We start from the raw sequence: 22,990 nt of genomic DNA on the forward strand, positions 1-22,990 counted from the left end.
AAGTGGCGCTGTGGCTCAAGTGGTAGAGCGCTAGCCTTGAGCTGAAGAGCTGAGGGACAGCGCCCAGGCCCAGAGTTCAGGCCCCATGACTGGTCCCCTCCCCCCCAAAAGAAATAATATATAAAACATATACATGCTATATGATTGTATTTTTATATAATGTATATTATATGTAATATATTCTATATGTAATACATATATTTAGTATTTACTTGTTTTGGTCTGGGGAGGGAAACGTTACTGGACTTGGACTTAGAGCCTGAGCATGTCCCTCAGCTTTCCCTTTAGCCCTGAGCTTTGGCTCAAGGCTGGTGCTCTATCACTTAAGCCACATATAGCTCCACTTATGGCCTTTTGCTGGCTAAATATTATCTCAGTAGTCCTGACTGAGCTGTCCTGGATGCACGATCCTCGGGTCACAACCTCCTGAACTAGGATTTACAGATATGAGCCACTGGCATCCGACTAAATATTTTCAAATATATGTTTATCCAGTTTTAACACTAAAGCATCATATTCATACTCTATTCTAGTATAATGATGTTTCTCAGTATAAATATATACTTATTTATATGAAGAGATGTAGATAAGGAGATAACATTCTATATAATGGCCACAGGGCATTCATTGATTATAAGTGACACAAGGAAAGTACCACAATTTATTCAACTAGTGCTATACTGTTTATCTAGCTGTTTTCAAGGTTCTTTTTTTGCTTTGGTTTTGGTCTTTTCTAACATGCAGCGCTGAGTGTAAATATCCTTATGCATCTATACAATAGTATCTAAGTTCCTGGAAGTGGAATTGGAGGAATGATACATGGGCTTAAAGTTTTTGAAAAAATGCTAATTACTCCTTAAAAATGTATCATATCCACTCACATTTATAGTCCAAATCTTAGCAGGCTCCTATCATGTGATAGGTGATAGGGAAACGTGGACAACATGCATTTTTTGCATTAAAAATACTCCCCCAAATGAGAGAAATAAAAATGGAGCCCAAGCCCAAGATTTCCACAAGGTATTAGGTATAGTTTTCCATATATTAGGAAAACTGAATTCTGTTACAAGTGAAAGAGTAAAGGCTATCATGTCTGGAGATAGACGAGTATACTAAATTAGAGCTAAAACTTGAGATAATTATGATAGTAAAAATTTTAAAGTAATTTTTGTTAGTTTTTAATTCTGTGTGTGTGCATGTGTGAGTATATGCACATACATGTATGCGTGTGCTGGTTCTGGGGTTTGAGCTCAGAACCTCTTACTCTTGCTTGGCTTTTTCACTCAAGGCTAGCTGGCACTCTACCATTTGAGCCACACTCCCACTTCGGGATTTTTGCTGATTGATTAGAGGTCTCATAGACTTTTAGGCCTGGGTTGGCTTCAAACCACAATCCTCAGATCTCATGGTCCTGTGGCTAAATTCTATCTTCTGAGTGTACCTCATGCTCATTGTGAGTAATCTTCACAAAAATTTTACAACTAGATAAACATAGAAAAATCAGAGTTATTAAAGAAATTAATGAACAAATGGGTAAAAAAAGACCAGTACCTTTAACATTTTAAAGACAATTATATTTCAACCAATCTTAAATCTACAGATATTTACAATTCTGAAAATTTTCCTATAATTGAAAATAGTAGATTGGTAATTAGAAAAAAAGATAAAGATAAAAAAAGATAACACAGTTTCACAGCTTACAATTAGGGACATTCAAAGCTTCATATTAAATTATTTAAAAAAAATCTTTTGCAACTTGTGAAAGTATTTGATAGGCATATAGTGGCCCCCAAATGCAAAAGATAAAACAGTGTATCAACTTGTCAATATTTTAACATGCAATAGTTGCATGGCTATAAAAATTACTTTTACCACATGCAATATTTGGGTCTGGAATGTCCTTAAATGCGCCCATGTGTTAAAGGCTCAGTTTCTGGCTTGGTGTTATCGGGAGTGGTGGAATCTTCAGGAGGTGGAGCCTAGTTGGAGGTCTTCTGGTCATTGGTTGCATTTCCTTGTTAGGAACAAGGGAACCTAGCCCTTGCTCTTCCCTCTCTCTTCCTCTCTCTTTTGTGCAGCCCATGAGGTAAGTTGCTTGCTCCACCACACATTCCTGAACACGATGTACTTCCTTGTCATAGGCTCAAAGAAATGGATCCAACTAAATATGGACTGAAATTTCCAATACTATCAGCCAAAATAATTTTTTTTCTAATCCATACTGGTGGCTGCTAATATAGGATTTTGCTTCAAAGCCAGCCTGAGCAGATCAATCCCTAACACTGCTATCACCAATCAATCAGTCTAAAAGCCAGATGTGGAGATTTGGTTGGTGTTGTAGAGCTCTAGTCCTGATCAAAAAAGCTTATCAAGAGCAAGAGATCCTGAGTTCAAGCCTTAGCATTTGTTAAATAAATAATAAACATTTTCAATTATAAGTTGACTGTCTCTAGGGCTTGTACAGTAACAGATAGCTGACTCGCAGCCTACACATCTTTGAATCTTACATTCTTTCCTGTAGTGATAGACTTCCATAGAACAACTAGGAATTCATCTGGTATTATTAACTTTAAATTACATATTATTATTATGTATGTAGTCTACCTGAAGTATGAAACTGTGCTAAAAGGGAAATGAATGCTTGAAAACTTTGTGCATTTTAAGGCACATTTCTACATTGTTAAGTTCTGTACAAACAAGCTTCTCAAACAAGCTTCACTCAGCCCAGAGTCATTTAAAGAATTCATATCTCAAAGTAATTGGAAGCAGTATTGGAAAAGACAAAGAATTTTATCTTTGAAAGGCATACCTATGTTTTCTGTTGGTATTGTGTATGGTGAGTGAGTACACTAGCACTAAAACAGTTCTTAGCTAGATTTCCTACAGCAAGCCAGCCAAATACTCATTTAAGACATTAACAACTCAGCCTCTCTCACTTTTCTACATCCCCAAAGAAGTTACTGAGAACCAAGAAAAGAAGTCACAAAAGACTAACTGGAGGATGGAAAGAAAAGACAAACCAGATTGAGCTGGCTGGCTACAAAATGTGTTTCTTACCCTTGGGTGCACAGAATAACTTACCTTTGTTTTCAACAAAACCTAAGTTTGATCACTGTGCTACAAAATAACCACTGTAAGAAAAACATGCAATTGGAAGCAGAGATATTGCTCAAGTGGCAGAAGCCAACTCTGAGCAGTAAAGGCGAGGCAACAGCAAGAGGATCTGAGTTCAAGTCTCAATACTGAACCTCTCTCTAAATAGATTTGCCAGGTGCTGATGGCTCAGACCTATAATTCTAGCTAAGCAGAAGGCTAAGATCTCAGGATTGAAGTTCAAAGTCAGTCCAGCAGGAAAGTCTATGTCATTCCCATCTCCAATTAACACCCCCCCCCAAAAAAAAACATTGGACAGGAAGCTTAGCCTTGAGCAAAAAAGCTAAGGAACAAGCCTTAATATTGGAAAACTTTGTAAAACATCTTAACTGGGTTGAAATTCTTGAAAATATGACAAGGAAAGCTGGGTAGGTGAAAGAGAAACTTTGAAAGCAGTCTATAATTAATCAATAACATACATGAGACATTTGACATAAAACAAAATGAAAAATCATACTTATTTATTCTTAATTATCTTTAAGTTGTTGTACAAAGGAGTTACCATTCAATACTTCAGTTTATGAATACAATGCATCTTGATGTTACCCCTTTCAGCAGTCTTCCCTATCACTCCCAGCCTTACCCCTTTCCTTAATTTCCTAAATTTCATAGAATATGCATTAACTTATATTACTGTATTCTCCCGCACTACCTCTCTTCATTTGTCTATGCCCTCTTCTTTTTTTTCCTTTTGGACCATTTTAATTTATTAAGAAAAATGATTAATGAACAATAATTAAATGTCACTAAAATGAATCAGAGATGAGTTTTCCACAATCTTGGCAATATCAATTATACATATTTGAGGAAACTGAAATTCAAAAGCATTGTGGTTTGTCCAGGTAAACACAGTAGATAACTGAGAATTCTTTTCTTCTGGAGTGATCAAAAATACCCGATTTCTTCCTGTGCTAATAGTCATTAGTCCAAATATCTGACACCAATTCTGTTAGTGGTTCATTTCAATTCTGACACGAGGAGTGCATAATTCCAAGTTAGCCTAGACCTCATAAATTAAGTGGTTTATCTTACAAGAATTCCATCATTGTATTACTAGTTTATGCCCTCTTCTTAACTCCACCCTCCACTTTTTGAGTACCTGTCTCTTGGTATTCATTTTGTTGGACTGTGAGTTATCCTTTCTAAGGAATGGCACCATTTGAATTCTTGTCTGAAAATACCATATTTTGGTTAATATATTTGTATACACTTGTATATAGTCCAAAGTGTATATTAGAACATTTATAAATTTGTTCTAGCTTATGAGAGAAAACATTTGTCTTCTGTCTCTTTGGGGCTGACTTCACTTACAATGATATTTTCCAACTCCATCCATTTCTTTGCAAATGATGTGATATCCTTCTTTCTAATGGATGAGTAAAGTTTCATTGTGTATATATACCACACTTTATAAATCCATTTGGTGTACAGTGCTATAATAAACATGGTTGTAGAGGTGGCTTTATTATATCTTACTTTGGAATCTTTTGAGTAAATGCCCAAGATTGTTATTACTGGATTGTAGGATAGTTACACGTTTAGTTACTTGAGGAATCTCCTACTGCTTTCCAGAGGGGTTGAGCAAGTTTCCAGTCCTACTAACAGTATAGTAGGTTATCTTTCCCCCACATCCATGACAGGATCTGTTATTATTTGTATTCTTGACGATGACCATTTTAACTGTTATGAGATGTAACCTCAGTGTTGTTTTGATTTACATTTCCTTCACAGCCAGAGATGTTGAGAATTTCTTCATGGATCTAGTAAGTATCTTTACTTCTTCTTCAGAGATGCCTTTACTTAGCTTATTTGTCCACTTATTAATTAGGTTGAGTTCAATGCAATACCCATAAGAATCCCAGTATTCTTCACTGAGATAAAGTACATAATACAAAAATTCATATGAAACCACTAAAAGCACCAAATTGCAAATGTAATCCTGAGCAGAAAAAGTAGTGCTAGAGGTACAACAATTCCAGATTTCAAACCTACAGTAATATAAACAATTTAGTATTGGCACAAAACAGGCCCAAAGACCAACGGAACAGAATAGAAGACATGGAAATAAACCTACAGCCTAAAGCCAGGGAATAGTTGATAAAGGGAGCCAAACCAGCCTCTTCAACAAATGGTGTAGGGAAACTGGATATCCACATGCTGAAAACTGAAACCGATTCCTATTTGATATATTGATGTCAAGTCCAAATGAACAGCTCATCGTAAGACCTAAAATTATGAAACTATATAGGAAGGAATGGGAGGACTTCTCAACATAGGACAGGCAAAAACTTTCTGAGTAATGCTCCAGGGGCTCAAGAAACAAAGAGAGAACTAGTGATGGGATCCCAGAAAACTAAGAGGTTTCTGAATATAAAAGGACATAGTTACAAGTTAAAAAAGCCTACAAAATGAGAGAAGATATTTGCCAGCTATATATCAGACAGTGGCCTAACAGACAGAACTTAAGAAAATACTTCATTTTTAAGATTTTTTTCCCTTTAGTATGCAGGGTTCATAGAAGTTTATTAACAAAAATATTGAATTATATGTGTTAATACAAAATAAGGCTAAAGTATGTTGACTTTTTTTAAAAAAAAACACAAACACAACACTTTCTGCATGAATCTTATCTCCTAGTTCCTCACTTTCCCTGTACTCCAAAAGTATGTACTTTCTCTATTTTGCTCTCCATTTTGCTTGACCTAGCACACAAGCATGGCAGACAGAGAACACAAGAGGCCCCAAATTCCATAATGGCTGTTTGAAAGGGGAAGGAAGCTATAGTAACTGCCACACTGATTTCATTTATAGACGAGTGACAATATCCTCCATGTTTCTGGCACATGAAATAACCAGACAGTGGCCCAAGAAGCCAGCTGTAGCAAAAAATGGGCAAAAGAACTGTGTCCAAAGTCAGTAGGAAGTGGTCTGCAGTCAACTGGGCCTTCCAGCTCTCTGGTATTTGCTTTTAATGGGCAGAAAATATTTTCAAAGCATCACAGCAATGAAAAGAAGACCCATGCCTCTAGGAGTTGACATCCAGAATACAAGAATGCAAAATCTAGTTGGGTATCAGTGACTCATGCCTGTAATCCTAGCTACTCAGGAGGCTGAGATCTGAGGATTGTGGTTCAAAGCCATTCCAGGAAGGAAAGTGGGTCACCTTCTTACCTTCAATTAACCACCAAAAAGTCAGAAGGGAGACAACAAAGTTAGTAGTAGAGATAACACCCAGGCCCTAAGTTCAAGGCCCAGGGCCAAAACAATAACAAAAACATTTTTCTTAATTCAAAATCATCTTCTACCTTTGTGCTGATTTTTTTGGCTAAAATGAAGTAGATAAAATTCATTTTTATAATATTGTGTGTATGATAACATAACTTCATTTATTAGTAAATATATTTGAGTGCATGACATGTATCCCACTTTTTTAGTATCTTTACATTTTAGTTCTATATGTCTTATTTTAAATTTTGTCTAACTTTTCAGAACTTATTGTATCTTCCTCCATATTAGTCATCTATAATATGCCACTTTTTAGTCATTATCACAGTTATCAGTATTACTATTATTGTTTTTACTATATTAATGATGAGTAACTAGAAGCTCATAAGTTTTACAATTTTCTTGCAAAAAGAATTTCTTGAGAAACACTCAATCATTTTGACTTTGGATCAGAGGATAAATATTGTCCCTTTATTTAGCAACTGATCTGTTTTAAGTGAACTCTACAAAATGATGTATGCATGGAACAAGGTAAGATATCAACAGTAACAATGAAAACAGCAGCACAGTTTTGTAATGAACAACAATAGGCCCACCTATATAAAGGTTCTATTGGTTTGGGTTTCTGTTCTTTGCTCAGAGCACAGAGTCTTGGAAAGGGGGTTAGGCTCTACAACCTGGTGCTAATACCAACATGAAGGAAGTACTTAAACTTATCAGGCTGAGCTTGGATTCTCAGTTTCCTCACTCCTGAAATGGTCATCTTATAAGTTCTCTAAGAATATTCTAGCCTAAAATGTTCCCATGCTAAGGCATAGTTACGAGTTAATACAATTACAAACTCAGGGAAAGAGAGAGTAGGAGGGGAGAAGGCTGCTTCTAACCATAGGAACTAGACCATGTTGGTCTTTTGTTGCCCAGGCTGAAAAAAAGCAGTTCATCCAGAAAACACAATGGTACTCCTGCTCTTACAATCATTCTAAACTGATTATTGTTATGCCTGTGACTATTGGTGTTAAACAATTCCTGATCATAGCAACCTTAAAACAATATTGTTTTACAAATAAAGTGAGTTTGTCAATCTCATCCATTTTTCTACCACCCTCTTGCTTATTGCAGACAATTTCCAACATCCATCTTTACTTGGAGCTAGAAACTCACTGCAGCTCTCTCTTCCTGTGGTGAGTGATGCCACTTCTCTAACAGGAAATGTCTACAACTTTTCCAGAGCCTCAACTCCAGTTGACACTTTAGCATGGTCATCAATCTCTGGCACCTTTTTCCAGACACTCATGGGGAATAACTACATTTATCAACCTTCTAGCACACCCATGCTATCAGGGATTACTGGCCAGAACCATATGCCCACTTCCACTTCCTCCTGTCCCAGTGCTTTTGTATGGGATTATTTGGGAAAAAAAAAAGAAAAGAAGTCATCTGGACTTGGAGATTTCACAGCGACTCTCATTGACCAGGGCACAGCAGTCCCTTCAATGGCTGTGACATCTCGTTATGTGGATGCCAATGCCATAGTCACTCTGTATCCATCACTGTCTGCTGGTCTGGTTCAGGGGACACTATCTCAGATTTCAAATCAAGGACATAGCCTGTTACTTTCCTACTGTGAAAGAAACCAAGTCTATTACTATAGTTTAAGCACAGGAGTATTTGTTTTCCGGAGACCTTGGTCCCTGCTTGCTATCGTATGTCTCTGTGTCATACACAAGGAGTAGTGCATCTCTGTGTCCCTCAGCCAGAAATAGCAATGATGCTCAAATGTTTTGCCACTGGTCTCTACCTCTGGAATCTCCTACTCTACTACTCTGCTCAATCCATCACAGAAACTCATTTTCAAGGTAAATACAGAGTGGAAAAAAGAATGAGATTAACATCCCAAAGAAAGGTTAAATCATAGCCGAGTAGTGATGAGTTTATAGATAGGTAGAGTTTAAGTCCTGAATCTTAGCATGACCCTCTCTTTCAGACTCTATATGAGGCAGACAGGGCTGAGAACATGGCTGAAGTGGTAGAGCACTGACATACTTTTGACCTGAGTTCCACCCTCAGTACTGCTATAAATTAATTAAGGAAATATGAAACCATGTGATGGTCATCTGTTTTATACTTAAGTGACCTCCAAAGCACACTCATTGAGGCCATACTTTTCAATGGTTCCAAACCCATCACACTGTAATTAACTCCTTTTTTATATGGTTTTTGGTTTCTTTTTTGTGTGAATAATGGTTAAATTTTTGTGGGATTAATAGTACATCTTTCCCTAATTTTCTTGCATTGAGAGATACTGTTCAAAGGTAGCAGCCTTTGAGAGTGTTGATGGAGTTCATAAGGCCTAAAGTCCAGCGCCAGAAACAGAGTACCTTTGGAGGAAGAAATGAACACAGCCAAGCATTCTACCAGCAAACCTCCAAATGCTGCAACCAGCAGAGTCAGTAAAATCAAGGGCCATAGGCAGGAAAAAATAAAAAAAGATAAAAAACCCACAAGGATCAGAAAAAAACACCTCCAAGAAAGGTAAAGAAAAGAAGCTATCAGGGAACAATATCCATACAGAGAAGACAATCATTCCCAAAATGAAGCACAAGAGAAGTCAACCAGATCTCAGCGAAGACACCTTCAAAAGGCCTCAAACCAACCTTGGCATGCAGATGTTGGGAGTCAGTACAGCTTTTTCATGCACTAGGAAGAAACACAAGAAACCAACTTTTCCCCAGCTATGAAATCACAGCTGGTATTCCACATGAGGGCAAAGGTTCTAAAAACATTCAAATCAAGGAAAGGGATAGGAGTGAAAACCAGTATATATCCCCATCCCAGGATGAGCTGCCTCCACCTGGGAAGGTCAAGTTGATTCCTTCACCTTTTCTAACCGCTGAGAAGCCTCACACTCGACTAGTTTCTCACAGGTCACAGTCTCTGGCCTCCTGGAGGCCCACTATACCTTACCCTGCTTGACCTTAGTCTAACACAACTCAACCTGCTGCAGTCTGCCCACCTCAACCAGCTACTGCCACCACATTTCATGAGTTCTACTAAAACTTCTCAGCCAATTGCAGCCAATACAACCACACAGGGGTTGACCAAACCTCTTCAGCCTAGTGTGTCTCAGTCTGCTGTTGCTAGTCCTGAACCCTACAAAACATCATATGTCACTCTTTCCAGCACAAGCCCGTGCCAACTGCTGGGACCAAGCTCCAGTTACTATCTAAGCTTTAGTATCTACTCCAAGATTTCAGCCACCAACCAATTCCATGGAGAAACCCCAATATTCCTGGGGCAGTAGTATAAAATCACATCACCTTGGAACAGAGGCCAAAGCATGAAGCCATGAAAAAGAGTTGTTTTGGAGTAGAGGTGGGGATCAAAGGCTATATTGGAAAGAAGATACTGAAAGCTGGGTGAGAGAACAGGGTAACAGGAGAAAATTAAGAACTTAGACAAGAATATGGCTCAGGAAGAGAAAGGACAAAAAGGAGAATTTATATAAGTTCATATGGGCTAAAAGGAGAAGTAAGATATGAAGTCTGAGTTTTGAGTTCAAAGAATAAAACTTTAAAAAATGTTAAAAAGAGCAGACTTGCATGACCTGAGAAATGTGAAAACATATCTCATAGAGAATAGAAACATGTCTCATAACCCACCTGATAAATAAATTTAGCAGTGGCTAATGTTTGTGATCCTAGCTACTAAGAGGCTGAGATATGAGGATCACAGTTCCATTATAGGTTGAAAATAGCAAAAAATGATGCTGTGGCTCAATTGTTAAGAGCACCAGCCTTGAGCAAAAAAGCTAACAGAGATCTTCCTGGCCATGAGCTCAAGCCCAAATACACACGCACGTGCACACACAGACACACACAGACACACACAGACGCACAGACACACACATACAACACACACCATCACTTAGGAAGTAAGACTCAGTATACAATGCCAACATGTTTGAGTTATCTAAGATTAGAAATGGGAAGCAAAGCTGGGTGCTGGTGCCTCACACCTGTAATCCTAGCTACTCAGGAAGCTGAGACCTGAGGATCACAGTTCAAAGCCAGCCCAGGTAGGAAAGTCCATGAAACTCTTATCTCCAATAAACCACCAGAAAACCGGAAGTGGCACTGTGGTTCAAGTGGTAGAGCATTAGCCTTGAGCTGAAGAGCTGAGGGACAGCGCCCAGGCCCAGAGTTCAAGCCCCTCAACTGACCAAAATAAAAAAGAAGAAGAAGTGGGAAGGGAATATATAATATGGGGGAACTCTACCACTGAAGAGACAGGGTGAGCATCATTCCAGGGACAGAAGTTAACCTGGGGCTTAGCCAAGTTAACTACAGCAGCATGAATTCTTCCCACAACATGGCCTGACCATAAATGACCATTTATTTACCACACAATGCACAGACTGCAAGAAGTACTTCCTCAAACACACAAGGCCAGTATCATTGTTCAACTTGATTAGTGAGGTTCAGGTGGATCACATGCCAAAGGTTCAAGACCTCCATTGGAGGCCTGAGTATCTGAAGTGTGCAGAGATCACAAGTGCCCCTAGGTGTCCACTCTGGTTTCCTACCAGAGTAACCAGCGCTTCCAGGGGATGAGGTCAAATATCTGAAGGACTAACTGAGCTATGTTCTTCCCCGCTCATCCTGGTGCATGTTGCCTTCTTCAACCATCCCTAGCAAAGGAACTGCATGAGAAAAATCTGGTCCTCGTGACCATTCTTGGCCAGGAGAGTAGTATTCACACAAGTACAGTCAAGTGCAATCACCTTCCAAGCTTTAAGGGCCTGTGCTCAACTGCAGAGATGACTCAAGGCATAGCTGGAGGAAGAGTGGGTGGTAGGGACTGAGAGAGGACAGGAAAGAAGTATACAGTAGGAGAAGGAGATAGGATGGAGGATCATCAAGGGAAAATTCCTAAATTGCATTGAAAAATTATTTCTTGAGATCTAATTCATAAAACTCAACATTTCCAAGCGTACAACCGAGTGGCATAACAGTTCATTATCAAAAAGGAAACACTCCTACTCTATTTTTTTCATGCTTGTACTGGAACTTGAACTCAGGACCTTGGTGCTGTACCTTAGCTTTTTTCACTCAATGATAGCATACTTCCACTTAAACTATACCTCCACTCTTGACATTTTCCCAGTTAATTGTAGATAAGAATCTCACAGGTTTGTCTGTGCAACCTAGCATGGAATGTTGATCCTCAGATCTCAGCCTCCTAAGGAGCTTGGATTACAGGCATGAGCCACCGGCCCTTGGCTAATTTCTACCTCACATTCACTGTTAGCAATCATCACAAAGATTTTACAACTGGATACAGTGATAAGGTCACAATTATTAAGGAAACGAAGAAAAGAATAAGTGAATTGACAAAAGGGTACTAATTTTAACAATTTCAGAAAAGACATAATCCAACCAATCTTAAACCCACAAACATTTACACTTCTGAAAATTTTCCCCTAATAAAAAGGCCAATATTAGTAAATTGCTAAATAGAAAAAGAAAAAAAACAGTGTTAGCATAATATATAAGTTTGACAACTTATCATTAGACACATTCAAAGCTTGACTTTACATTATAAATTAACATTTTGGAATATATGAAATATTTGATAGTCACATAACATTCCTAAAGGACAAAGGGTCTGAATGTTCATAGACATGATTGAAGCATAGGAAATGTGACATAAATCTATCAAAAATTAGAAAAGCTTTATTGGTCTTATACTTAAAATTTGCTAAGAAGCCACAAACTTTGAGTGAGAACAAACTCATTTATGGTTGACATAAGGAAATCTAGACCTAAGCAGAATCAAGTTTCTAAAAGGTATGGTAAAATGTAGGCCTTTGTATAGGAGCAACTCCAAAGAGAGGTAAAAGAATGCATTCACCGTACATTGTACTATACTGAATAGAAAATACAGGAGCAAGGGATATTTGGAGCAACAAACATTTAACAAGTTTATACAAACAAAATATTTCCATCACTGGTAGAATACCCTACAGGAATATAAGGACTTCCAGTCTTGAATTAAAACCAAAAGGAATAAGGAAGGGCCTCTGGAGTAAGATGAGCTGTGTGTGGCTGAAAGTGGTAGAGCACTATGCTTGAGCAGTGAAACTCAAGTACAGCGCTCATGCCCAGAGCTCCATCTCTGGCACCTGTGAATACACAACACAACACACACACACACACACACACACACACACACAGAGTAATGTTAGTGGTTAAGATGATACTGAGACTGCAAGTTTGAATGAAGTGGCTGCAGCAACTATAGAGAGAAAAGACTTAACTTGGTGGTAGACCTTTACACTACAGAACAATTAGGTTCAAGCTATAGATTCAGATTCAAAATGCTGCTACACTATACCCTATAACCATTAAAGCCAAGCTAAGAGACAATTGGGTTGGGGTTAAGTAGCTTGTCACTCTGTGGTGGGGCCAGCTCTTCCTTGCTATGTTGGGAGACTCTGGACTTCTTAACTTTGTCAATTTGTATTCTGTTGCACTGTGATCATGGCTTGTGGGCCAGGCAAGCTAAAGAAAATACCTTCAGATACTAGAGTTTGTCTAGCATGCCCCTTTGCCATCAGTTTTAGAAATCGCTCAAGGACCCTCATCCTGTTAGCCAACATCTATGGGATGCTTCAAGTCATCAGTTATTGCTGCCATGGCATCCAACAGAAAAGATGTCTTCAGTGCAGCCTTGCTCAATGGTGTAGACTGACTTTGACAAAGCCTTACTGATCATTTATTTTCCTTTCAGTGCCTGTATCATTGTACTGCATTCCCCCCATGGAACATTTGCTACTTTCAAGATAAAATGTTGCATGTACATCTATTCTGTCATTCACCTCAAGTCACACATGAACATCTTAAATAAGACCTCATGTGACTCTATCTCCTTATAAGAGAGACACTAAGACAGGTTTGGTCCCTTGGACTGCTGGGGGCAGGAGAAGATGGTTGTTACTTCAATTGTATGATTGTTTTCTGACCCTTTGTGCACGTGCCTTTACTGCTGCTATGGACTTTGCTTACAACTTGAATATATATAGCCTCCTTACTCAATATTAACCCCCTCAACAGCTTATCACAGAAGTACAGGTGGAGGTGTAGACTCTGGTAAGTTTCAGCTTCATTGCATTGAGCCTTTTTTGTTTTAAACAATCAAATCTATAGACTTAGCTAGACAGGAATAAAGTCATTTTAAAATATAACAACCATGACTGTTTAAAGGTAATGCTAATTGGTTTTCTCTGCATAGTTTGCCAGCAACTATAAATGTACAATACATTGGTTTGTGGAACTTAACAATAAGATCCTTGCTCCAGAATATGCTTGATCCTTTGATGTTCCATTCAAGTAGAATGATGTCTTTTTCTATTCTAGTCTTCATATTTAATCCTCTCCTTTTGACACAAATTGTGGGAACTTAACTGGCCTTGTTGCCACAGGAACAATCTTCTGTCTGTATGTCCTCCAATAAATTTGCCCCTGATTAATCCTGAAAAACAAATAGAAAGAAGAGAGTTATAGAAACTGGGGACGGGGATAAGCTAAACAGCATATGCCTAACTAGAAGTGAATGTTGGAAGTGAACCCTTTAACATGTAAAAATTACAAAAGTGTAAAAAGTCACCTGACCACATGCTATATTTGGATCTTGAATGTTCTCAAAGGCCCATGTGTCAAAGGTGTAATTCCTAGCTTGGTGTTATGCAGAGTTTGTGGCACCCCAGGAGGTAGAGTCTAGTGAGACATCTTCTGGTCATGGGTTGCATGTTATTGTTATTAATAATGGAACCCAGTCCCTTTTCCCTCTTTATCATTCTGTCCTTTGTACAGGCTAAATTAGGGTAAGCAGCTTGCTCCACCACACATTTCCTTACCCTTGTCATAGCCCCAAAAGAAACAGAATCAAACAATGTGGATTGAAATCTCTAAAAGGTCTTCAGCCCAGGTTGGCGGCTCATACCTGTAATACTAGCTACTCACAGGATCCTGAGCTACATGGATTTCAGCTCAAAGCGAGCCTGAGCACACAAATCCCTGCGAAGTTTATCTCCAATTAATCAGCAAAAAAGCCAGAAGTGAAGGTCTGACTCAAGTTATAGAGCTCCAGTCATATATACATTTAAATATAATTAAATATGATATAGAGTAAACTAAAATATATTATTATCTTTAAGTAGCTATACAAAGGAGTTGCCACTCAACAAAGCAGTTTATAAATACAATGGGTCTTGATCAATGCCAGCCCTTTCAACATTCTCACCACCCATCCCTCCCAACCCACCCCTTCTCTCACTTTTCTTAATTTTGTAGAATATTAGTTTTAACTGAAAAATCTTAGCAAGACCAAAAGGCTCTTATGTTGGGAACATCATCTCCCTGTCTTTTACAAAAGTTCATTAATAAATTTATTTATAATTTTCATATTCTAAAAGGTAGTATCACAATGACATAATTATATACTGTTAATATCTTTGGGGAAGAATATAAAGGATGCTAAGGTTTAATCAGAACAGTTGTTCTGAAACCATTTTAGTTGAACCAGTTAGTGAACTCACTGGAACTTTCAAACTCCAAAAGAATTAAAGAGCTTTTGGTTATTTGGCTGAAGAGTAAAGTAAGGTGAAGCTCTTTTTTTTTTTTTTTTGTAGGATGATGTAATCCAAGGCACATCTCTTCTAGTTTCTTCTCCTTGAATTCTTTAGACTGCAAGCCCTTACCTCTCCATAGCTCAACCATTCAGGAGCAGTAAGAGATTTCTCTTCTGTACTGAATCCTGTTTTCTGGTTCAGAACCTGATCTTGCAATTGGCTTCTTCATACAGTTAAGCTGTCCTAATGTATGACACCATTTTCCCATCAAACCTATGACCACGTAGGAGAATCTTGGGGTTTCTATGTCCATAGTGACTAGTGGCAGCATCCAATGAGCTTCTATTAGACACATCCGACTCCGTAGCTTCCATTACTCATACATCGTCTAATGTCATCTCCTCATCCCTTGTTTTTCCAATGGATGTTACCTCTTCTCTCAGCATCTAAGAAGAGAAATGTCTTAAGATTTTTGCATTAGATTCCCCTGTTCCTAAATTTAGCAGTAGAATCAAAACAGTTTCAAGCAATGGGGACAAATATTGGATTAGAAATCTTGAGACTTAAAAGTTCAGTTTTGGAGCTAGGTGCTAGCGGCTCAGCCCTGTAATCCTAGCTACTGAGGAGACTGAGATCTGAGGATCATGGTTTGAAGCTGGCCAAAGCAAGAAAATCTATGAGACTATTATCTTGAATTAATCACCAAAAAGCGAAGTGGAGCTGTGGTTCAAATGGTAGAGCAGTAGCCTTGAGCACAAAAGCTCAGGGAGAGTTCCCAGGCCCTGGATTCAAGCCCTACAACTGATATACATGCATAGAAAAAGTATAGTTTTGGTTGTGATATTTACTAGGTATGTGACTTAGTCAGATGGTTAACTCTCTCATACAATCTGTTGCTTCATCTGCTACATGAAGAAAACAGTCCATCCTCCAATCTCTTTCTTTTCTAATACCTAGTCTTACAGGGTATGTGTATATGGAGAATGAAGCCACAGACTTCTATGTGGATAGTAAACTATATACCAACCCAAATTCAATTCCAGCATTGGCGACCTACTGAAAAGCTGTCTCAAAAAAGTTCTTAGCCTGTTGCTGGTGGCTCATACCTTTAATTCTAGATACTCAGGAGACTGAGATCTGAAGATCATGAAACAAAATGAGCAGGAAAGTCTGTGAGACCTTTGCCTACAGTTAACCACTAAAAAGCCAGAAGTAGAGCTATGGCTCAAGTGGTAGAGTGCTATCCTCAAGCGAAATGTTCAGGGACATAGATCAGGCCTTAAGTTCAAGTCCTTGAACCAGTGTGCCTGTATGCAAGCACGCTCGCATACACACACACACACACACACACACACACACACACAAATTCTTACTTCAAAATCATCTTCATTTTTGTGCTTTTGTTTTTTTTTGCTAAAATGAAGTCGATAATATTTTCATAATTTTGCATATGAGAACATAAGTATATTTATTAGTAAATATACATATGGATACTTGACATGCATTCAAATATTCATTGTTACCTTTATATTTTCAGTTCTATATATCATACTTTTCATTTTTATCAATATTTTCAGAACTTACTATATCTTTTCCCATGTCATGTATAATATGCTACATTTATTCATTATGATTATGATTATCACCATCATTACTATTGTTATATATGCTATATTACTGATGAGTAGCTAGAGGTGCAGAAAGTTTAACATTCTTCTTCCAAAAAGCATTTCTTGAGAAATTAACATTTAGGTAGTCACCATTATTTTGGTGGTTTGATTTTACTTAACATTTGTGTGTGTTTTAAATGAACTCTACAAAATGGCCTGCGACTTGTACAAGATGAGACGCCAAGCGTAACAATAAAAACATCATCACTCTTGTCTAGTGAACAACATCCACTAACAACAGAAGGTTCTCTTGCTCCCTGCTTCTGGTCATTGCTTAGCGCATAGTCCTGAAGAAGGAGTCTAATATGAAGAAAGTACTTGTACAAATCAGGATGACCTCTGGACCTCAGTTTCATCACTCCTGAAATGGTATGTTACAAATTCTCCAAGGATATCTGAGTTCTAAAATGTTTCATGCTAGAACATAGTTATGTGTTTGTACAGGTACAGACTCAGGGAAAGATAGAGCAGGAAAGGAGCAGCCTGCTTGTACCCAAGGCATCAATGTTTGGTTTTGTTTTGTTTTGCCAGTCCTGGGGTTTAAACTGGGCCTGAGCACTGTTCCTTAGCTGCATTTGCTCAAGGATAGCACTTGAGCCACAGCTCCACTTCTGGATTTTCTGTATATGTGGTACTGGGGAATCGAACCCAGGGCCTCATGCATTCTATGCAAGGACTCTTACCACTTGAGCCACATTCCTAGTCCCCAAGGCAACAATGTAAGAACCAGACTGGTTGGAGCTCTCAGTTGCCCAACTTGGGAAGGTTCATCAGAATACTAAATGGCTCCAGCACTTATAACCCTTCTTATCTGCTTCTTGGTATGCTGGTAGTTATTGGTATTAAAGAGTTCCTGATCACAGCCATGTTAAAATATACTGTTATTCACATAAAGTGAGAGTTTATTAGTCACATTCATTTTTTCCCATCACTTCTTGCTTCTTAGAGGTAATTACCATGGTTCATCTTTTCTTGGAGCTGCAAACTCACTACAGCTCTCTCTTCCTGTGGTGAGTGATGCCACGTCTCTAACAAGAAATGCCTGCAGCTTCCCTAGTTTTGGTTCCAGCTGTCACTTCAGCATAGCCATTACCATCTATCTCTGGTACCTCTTTCCAGTCATTTATGGCTAGTGCCTGTCTTTACCAATATTCTAGCACACTAAGGGGTTACTAGCTAGAGTGACATTTCCAATTCAGCTTCTTTCTGTCCCAGTACTTTTGAACGAGAGTACACAGGAAATGACAAAAAAGAAGCCATCTACACTTAAAGACTTCACTGAGACTCTCATTGACCAGGGCACATCAGCGTCTTCAATGACAATGACATCCCAGTATTCTAAAACTGCAGATGCCAATGCCATGGTCCCTCTGTATTCATTGCTGTATGCCAGCCTGGTTCAGGGGATAACCATCTTAGATTCCAAATCAAGGACATAGACAATTGCTAGCATACCAAGAAGGAATCCAATGGGGTGCTGTTGCCTGCAGAACTTGGTTCTTTTCTTCAGTCTTACGTTTCTGTGTCCTACACAGGAAGTCGGGCCTCTGTCCCTCAATCAGAAATAATGATAATGTCAAAAGAGGTTCAGCCCACAAGTGTTCTACTACTGGACTCCACATCTGGAACCTGCTACTTTGTGTCTGCTCAACACATCACAGAAACTAATTTTCAAGGTAAGTACAAAAGGCAAAATGGAGTAGGATTAGCAGCATCCAAAAGGAGAGATGAATCTGCAGCTGAGAGTGGTAAGTTCACATATAGGTACAGTTTAAGCCCTAAGCCTCAACAACTACCCTCACTGAGTGCTCGCCCTTTTCACTCTGCATAACGCAGAGAGGGCTGAGGACATGCCTCAAGTGGTAGGACACTAACCTGAGTTCAAACTTCAATACTGCTATACATTGAAATAAATAAGTGAGGAAGGATGGACCTGATGGTTGACTGCTGTTCTGCACTTAGGTAACAACCAAAGCACACTCAGGGAGGCCATGCTTTTTACTGTCCTCAAAATCCAACCCCTCTAATTAATCCTCTTCCTTGACCTGGTTCTTCGGTTCCTTTGGAAAATATTTCAAACATTGATGGTGGTAGTGACATGTAAGTTTTTCTTAATTTTATTGTGTTTATAGAGATTCTGTCTAAAGGTAGGAGGATCAAAATATATACTTTTTGTGTATTTCATGAATGGGAAGTCCCCTGTTGAGCTGGGCACCTGTGGCTCCTGTCTTTGGCCTTGCTACTTAAGAGGCTAAGATCTGAGAACTGAGGTTCAAAGTCAGCGCGAAAAAGACGTTAAGAATATTTTTTATTATTATCTTGTAGTTGTACAAAGAAGTTAACTTTATCTATTTTTTTTGTCCGTCTTGGGGCTTGAACTTTGGGCCTGGGTGCTGACCCTCATCCCTTCAGCTCAAGGCAAGCACTCTACTGCTTGAGCTACAGCGCCACTTCCGGTTTTCTAGTAGTTTATTGGAGATAAGAGTCTCACAGACTTTCCTGCCTGGGCTGGCTATGAACCTCGATCCTCAGATCTCAGCCTCCTGAATAGCTAGGATTACAGGTGTGAGTCACTGGTGCCAGGCTAAGAAGTTACCGTTTAACAAAGCAGTTATCAATACAATGTATCTTTATTAATATTACCCCTTTCAACCTTCTCACTCATCCCTTGCCTACCATCATCTCCTTACTATTTTTGTATCATATATATCAGATTTTTTTTTTTGCCAGTCCTGGGGCTTAAACTCTGGGCCTGGGCACTGTCCCTGAGCTTCTTTTGCTCAAGGCTAACACTCTACGACTTGAGCCACAGTGCCACTTCCAGCTTTTTCTGTGTATGTGGTACTGAGGAATCCAACCCAGGGCTTCATGTGTGAGAGGCAAGCATTCTACCACTAAGCCACATTCCCTGCCCTACACCAGATTCTTGACTGCACGTTCCCCCTTTTCTTTTTATTCATCTAGCTCTTTCCCCTGGAGCCTATCCTGCCTCTTTCCTGGTGTTTTATTTTGCTGAACTTTGATTTTGGTTTTCCAAGGAATTATACTATTTGAGATCTCCCTTAATATTTGTATACTTGGATATCACTCCATTTATTTATTTGAGTGTTTGTAAAGCTAACTCTAGCTTTTACATATAAGGGAAAATATGCATCTTTTGTCTCTCTATGCCGATTGATTTCACTTAACATAATTTTTCCAAGTCTTTCCATTTCTTTACAAATGGTACAATATCATTCTTTCTAATGGACGAGTAAAATTACATTCTGTATATATAACCCATTTTCTTCATCCATTTGTCAACTGAGGGGCATTTGGCTGATCCCTTACCTTGGCTATAGTGAATAGTGCTGAAATAAATATGGCTGTGCTGGTTAGCCTGACTCTTATTTTGCCAGTCTTGAGGCTATTTTTTTCTGCTGGATGATCTCCTTGGGGTCTTTTGGCTCAAGGCTAGTGCTCTACCACTTGAGCCACAGTACCACTTCTGGCTTTCCCTGGGATTAATTTGAGAGAAGAGTTTCACCAACTTTCCTGCCTGGGCTGACTTCAACCACAGATCTAAACCTCCTGAATAGCTAGGACTATAGGTATGAGCTACTACCAGCACGTGTCCAGCCTGAAATTATTTTGAGCAACTTATCTTCAGTTCACTAACTTGGACACTAGAGGCCTAGCTGGAGTGTTAATGTACCTGACCTGAGTGAAAAGGCTTTGAACCAGTAAGCATGTGTGCACACAAACAGAAAGAAAATTACACAAAACACAAGACCTTCCCTTTTTCTTTCTCTAAGTTCTTGATGAGACATGATAAAATCAAAGAAGTGTAGCAAGAATTGAGTTTTCTCTATAAGAATGTGAGGTTTTATAAACTTACTAGTTTTTTCTGTTGTTCACGGGTTTGAACATAGATCCAAGAGTATAGTATACAAGTGATCTACCCTTGGGCCATTCCTGAAGTTCAAATCATTTTATATTTTTTGGTATCATTTTCATTTTTATTTCACTTACAAACATCTTATGAAATGAAAGAAAATAAGAAACAATGACCAAATTATCACCAGTTTAAACTAGAGCAGTCATCACAAATGTTCCAACCAACTCATGGTCCTGTCCGTGGACCTTAAGACCTTTTCCTAGAAACAACTTGCTCAGGGATGAAACATGCCTGCTTAATTGGTTGGTGTGTGGGTTGAGCATCTCACTTAGTAGTGACTAATTTCTTTGTAATGATGGAACCTTAGCCAGCTATGGATACTTCCCTAGAATTGCAACTTTCAAGCTATACATTTTGTTTGTCAGAAATTCTAGAGAGCCCCAAGATCTACAATAGAATCAGTGCTGAAATAATTGAGAATCCCATGCCACCAGAGCTTGAGGGACACTTAGGTTATATCGCCAATCAAAAATTCTCCTAACATCTTGGCCTCGCCTCCAGCTCCTAGCCAGGAAAAAACAGAGAATAAGTATTTGGATGATTTTAGACAAACTTTGAAAGCCTCTGGTTGCCTTCTAGATAACCATGAAAGCCAGGATGCTTCACCATTCCTTTTAGAAGTACTAGCCTTCACCAGTTTCAGACCTATGTTAATCCTTAGGGCCAAGGTGAAAAACTACACTTTTGTTAGGGTCTTTTTTGAAAAGTAGACCAAGGCACACTTGAAAAGGGAGTTGAATGTAGCAATAGACTTGCAGCCCATTCACTTGCAGGACATTCACTTTAACTAATTTTCAATTCATTCACAGATTTCATCCAATCCAATGTTTCTATTACAACTGATATCAAAGATACAGAAACCATCAATGAGATTCTCCTGCAGGAAAACTCAATGGTCACTAAGCATTCCACTGGTCAAGTCCAAAGGAACAAGCATGAAGCCTTGGAAAGTGTGGATGGAACTCCTGAGGTCAAAGTCGAATGCCAGCCCCCAGAGCTCCTGCTGGAGGAAGAGGTGACTGTGTGCACCATCCCATCCAGTGACCAGGCTTCCGTGAACACAGACAAGCATTCTGACAGCAAATCTCCAAAAGCTGCATCCAGCAAGGTCAGCAAAACTAAGAGCCATGCACAGAAAGAGACCAAAAGGATCAGGGAGAACCACCCCAAGAAATGTGATGAAACCAAGCAGCCAGGGAACAAAATCAAAAAAGAAGAAAAGACAAGCATTCCCAAGACCAAGCACAAGAGAAGTCACCCTGAGCTTAGCCAAGAGACCTTCAAAAGGCCTCGAACCAACCTAGGCGTGCAGATGTGGGAGTCAGTGCAGGTTTTCCATGCACTAGGGAAGAAAAATGAGAAAAAAAAAGAACTGCCTTCCCCCAAGGCCTTGAGAAATGCCAGCAGCACACAAGAAACCAAGTCCACTCCAGCTGTGAAATCCCGGCTGGGTATTCCCCATGAGGGCAAAGGCCCTAAAATTACTCAAGTCAAGAAAAGGGATAGGAGTGAAAGCCAGTGTCCATCACCAACCCAGGATGAGCTGCCTCCACCTGGGAAGGTCAAGCTGGTTCCTTTGCCTTTTCTAGCCCCAGAGAAGCCTCAAGCTCGACCTGTTTCTCGCAGGCCACAGTCTCTGGCCTCCCGGAGACCCACTGTACCTTACCGTACTCTCCCTTGTTCTAACACAGCTCAGCCTACTGCAGTCAGCCGATCTCAACCAGCTACTGCCAACACATGCTTCATAGCATCACAGCCAATTGCAGCCAATAGAACCAAACAAGGATTGACCACCACTCCTCAGCCTAGTGTGTCTCAGTCTACTGTTGCTCGGCCTGAACCTTACAAAACATAAAATGGAATAAAAATGAAAAGATCTATATGTTCTCCCATCTCCTCACTTTCCAGTGTGTACTCTATTTTGCTCTCCATTTTAGCCTGACCTGGCACCAAGGAATGACAGAGAATGCAATTGCATAGTGTCTATTTCTAAGAGGAAGGAATCTGGAGTAACTGTTCACACTGGTTTCACTAATAGAAGAGAGAAAATACCATCAATACCAGAGAATGGGTGTTTGTATGGTCCAAAAAGCCAGAAGAAGCAAAGTATGGGTAAAAGAATTGTGGGCCAAGTTAGAAAGAAGGAAAGTCTGCAGTCAACTTGGTCTTCTACCTCTCTAATGTTTGCTTCTATAGTGTTGAGGTGATTTTCAAAGCATCAGGTCACTGAAGACCTCTGATTCTGAAAGTTGACAGGAAGAAACATCCATGAGGGTAAGATGTAAAATCAACATTTCTCCATGAAAAAAATTCCTCCAGTGAAGGGGACAAAAGTGAAGACCAGAGAGAGAGAGATGCAAGTCCAACCTGGTCCAG

The 22,990-nt window shown here is 39.2% G+C and overlaps 1 protein-coding gene across 1 annotated transcript in view; it reads left to right on the plus strand.

Annotated features, from left to right (window-relative positions):
* LOC106000494 (uncharacterized protein C2orf78-like) overlaps positions 1–22,469 on the plus strand; it is a 23,081-nt gene extending 612 nt beyond the window's left edge. The window contains exons 2-4 of the mRNA XM_013035769.1: positions 7,448–8,081; positions 18,188–18,353; positions 21,424–22,469. Coding sequence (XP_012891223.1) covers positions 7,448–8,081; positions 18,188–18,353; positions 21,424–22,469 — 1,846 coding nt within the window. The remainder of the gene's footprint in view (positions 1–7,447; positions 8,082–18,187; positions 18,354–21,423) is intronic.
* The last annotated feature ends 521 nt before the right edge of the window (positions 22,470–22,990 follow it).

This window comes from Dipodomys ordii, unplaced genomic scaffold, assembly GCF_000151885.1.
Source record: "Dipodomys ordii isolate 6190 unplaced genomic scaffold, Dord_2.0 Scaffold220, whole genome shotgun sequence".
Taxonomy (NCBI): domain Eukaryota; kingdom Metazoa; phylum Chordata; class Mammalia; order Rodentia; family Heteromyidae; genus Dipodomys; species Dipodomys ordii.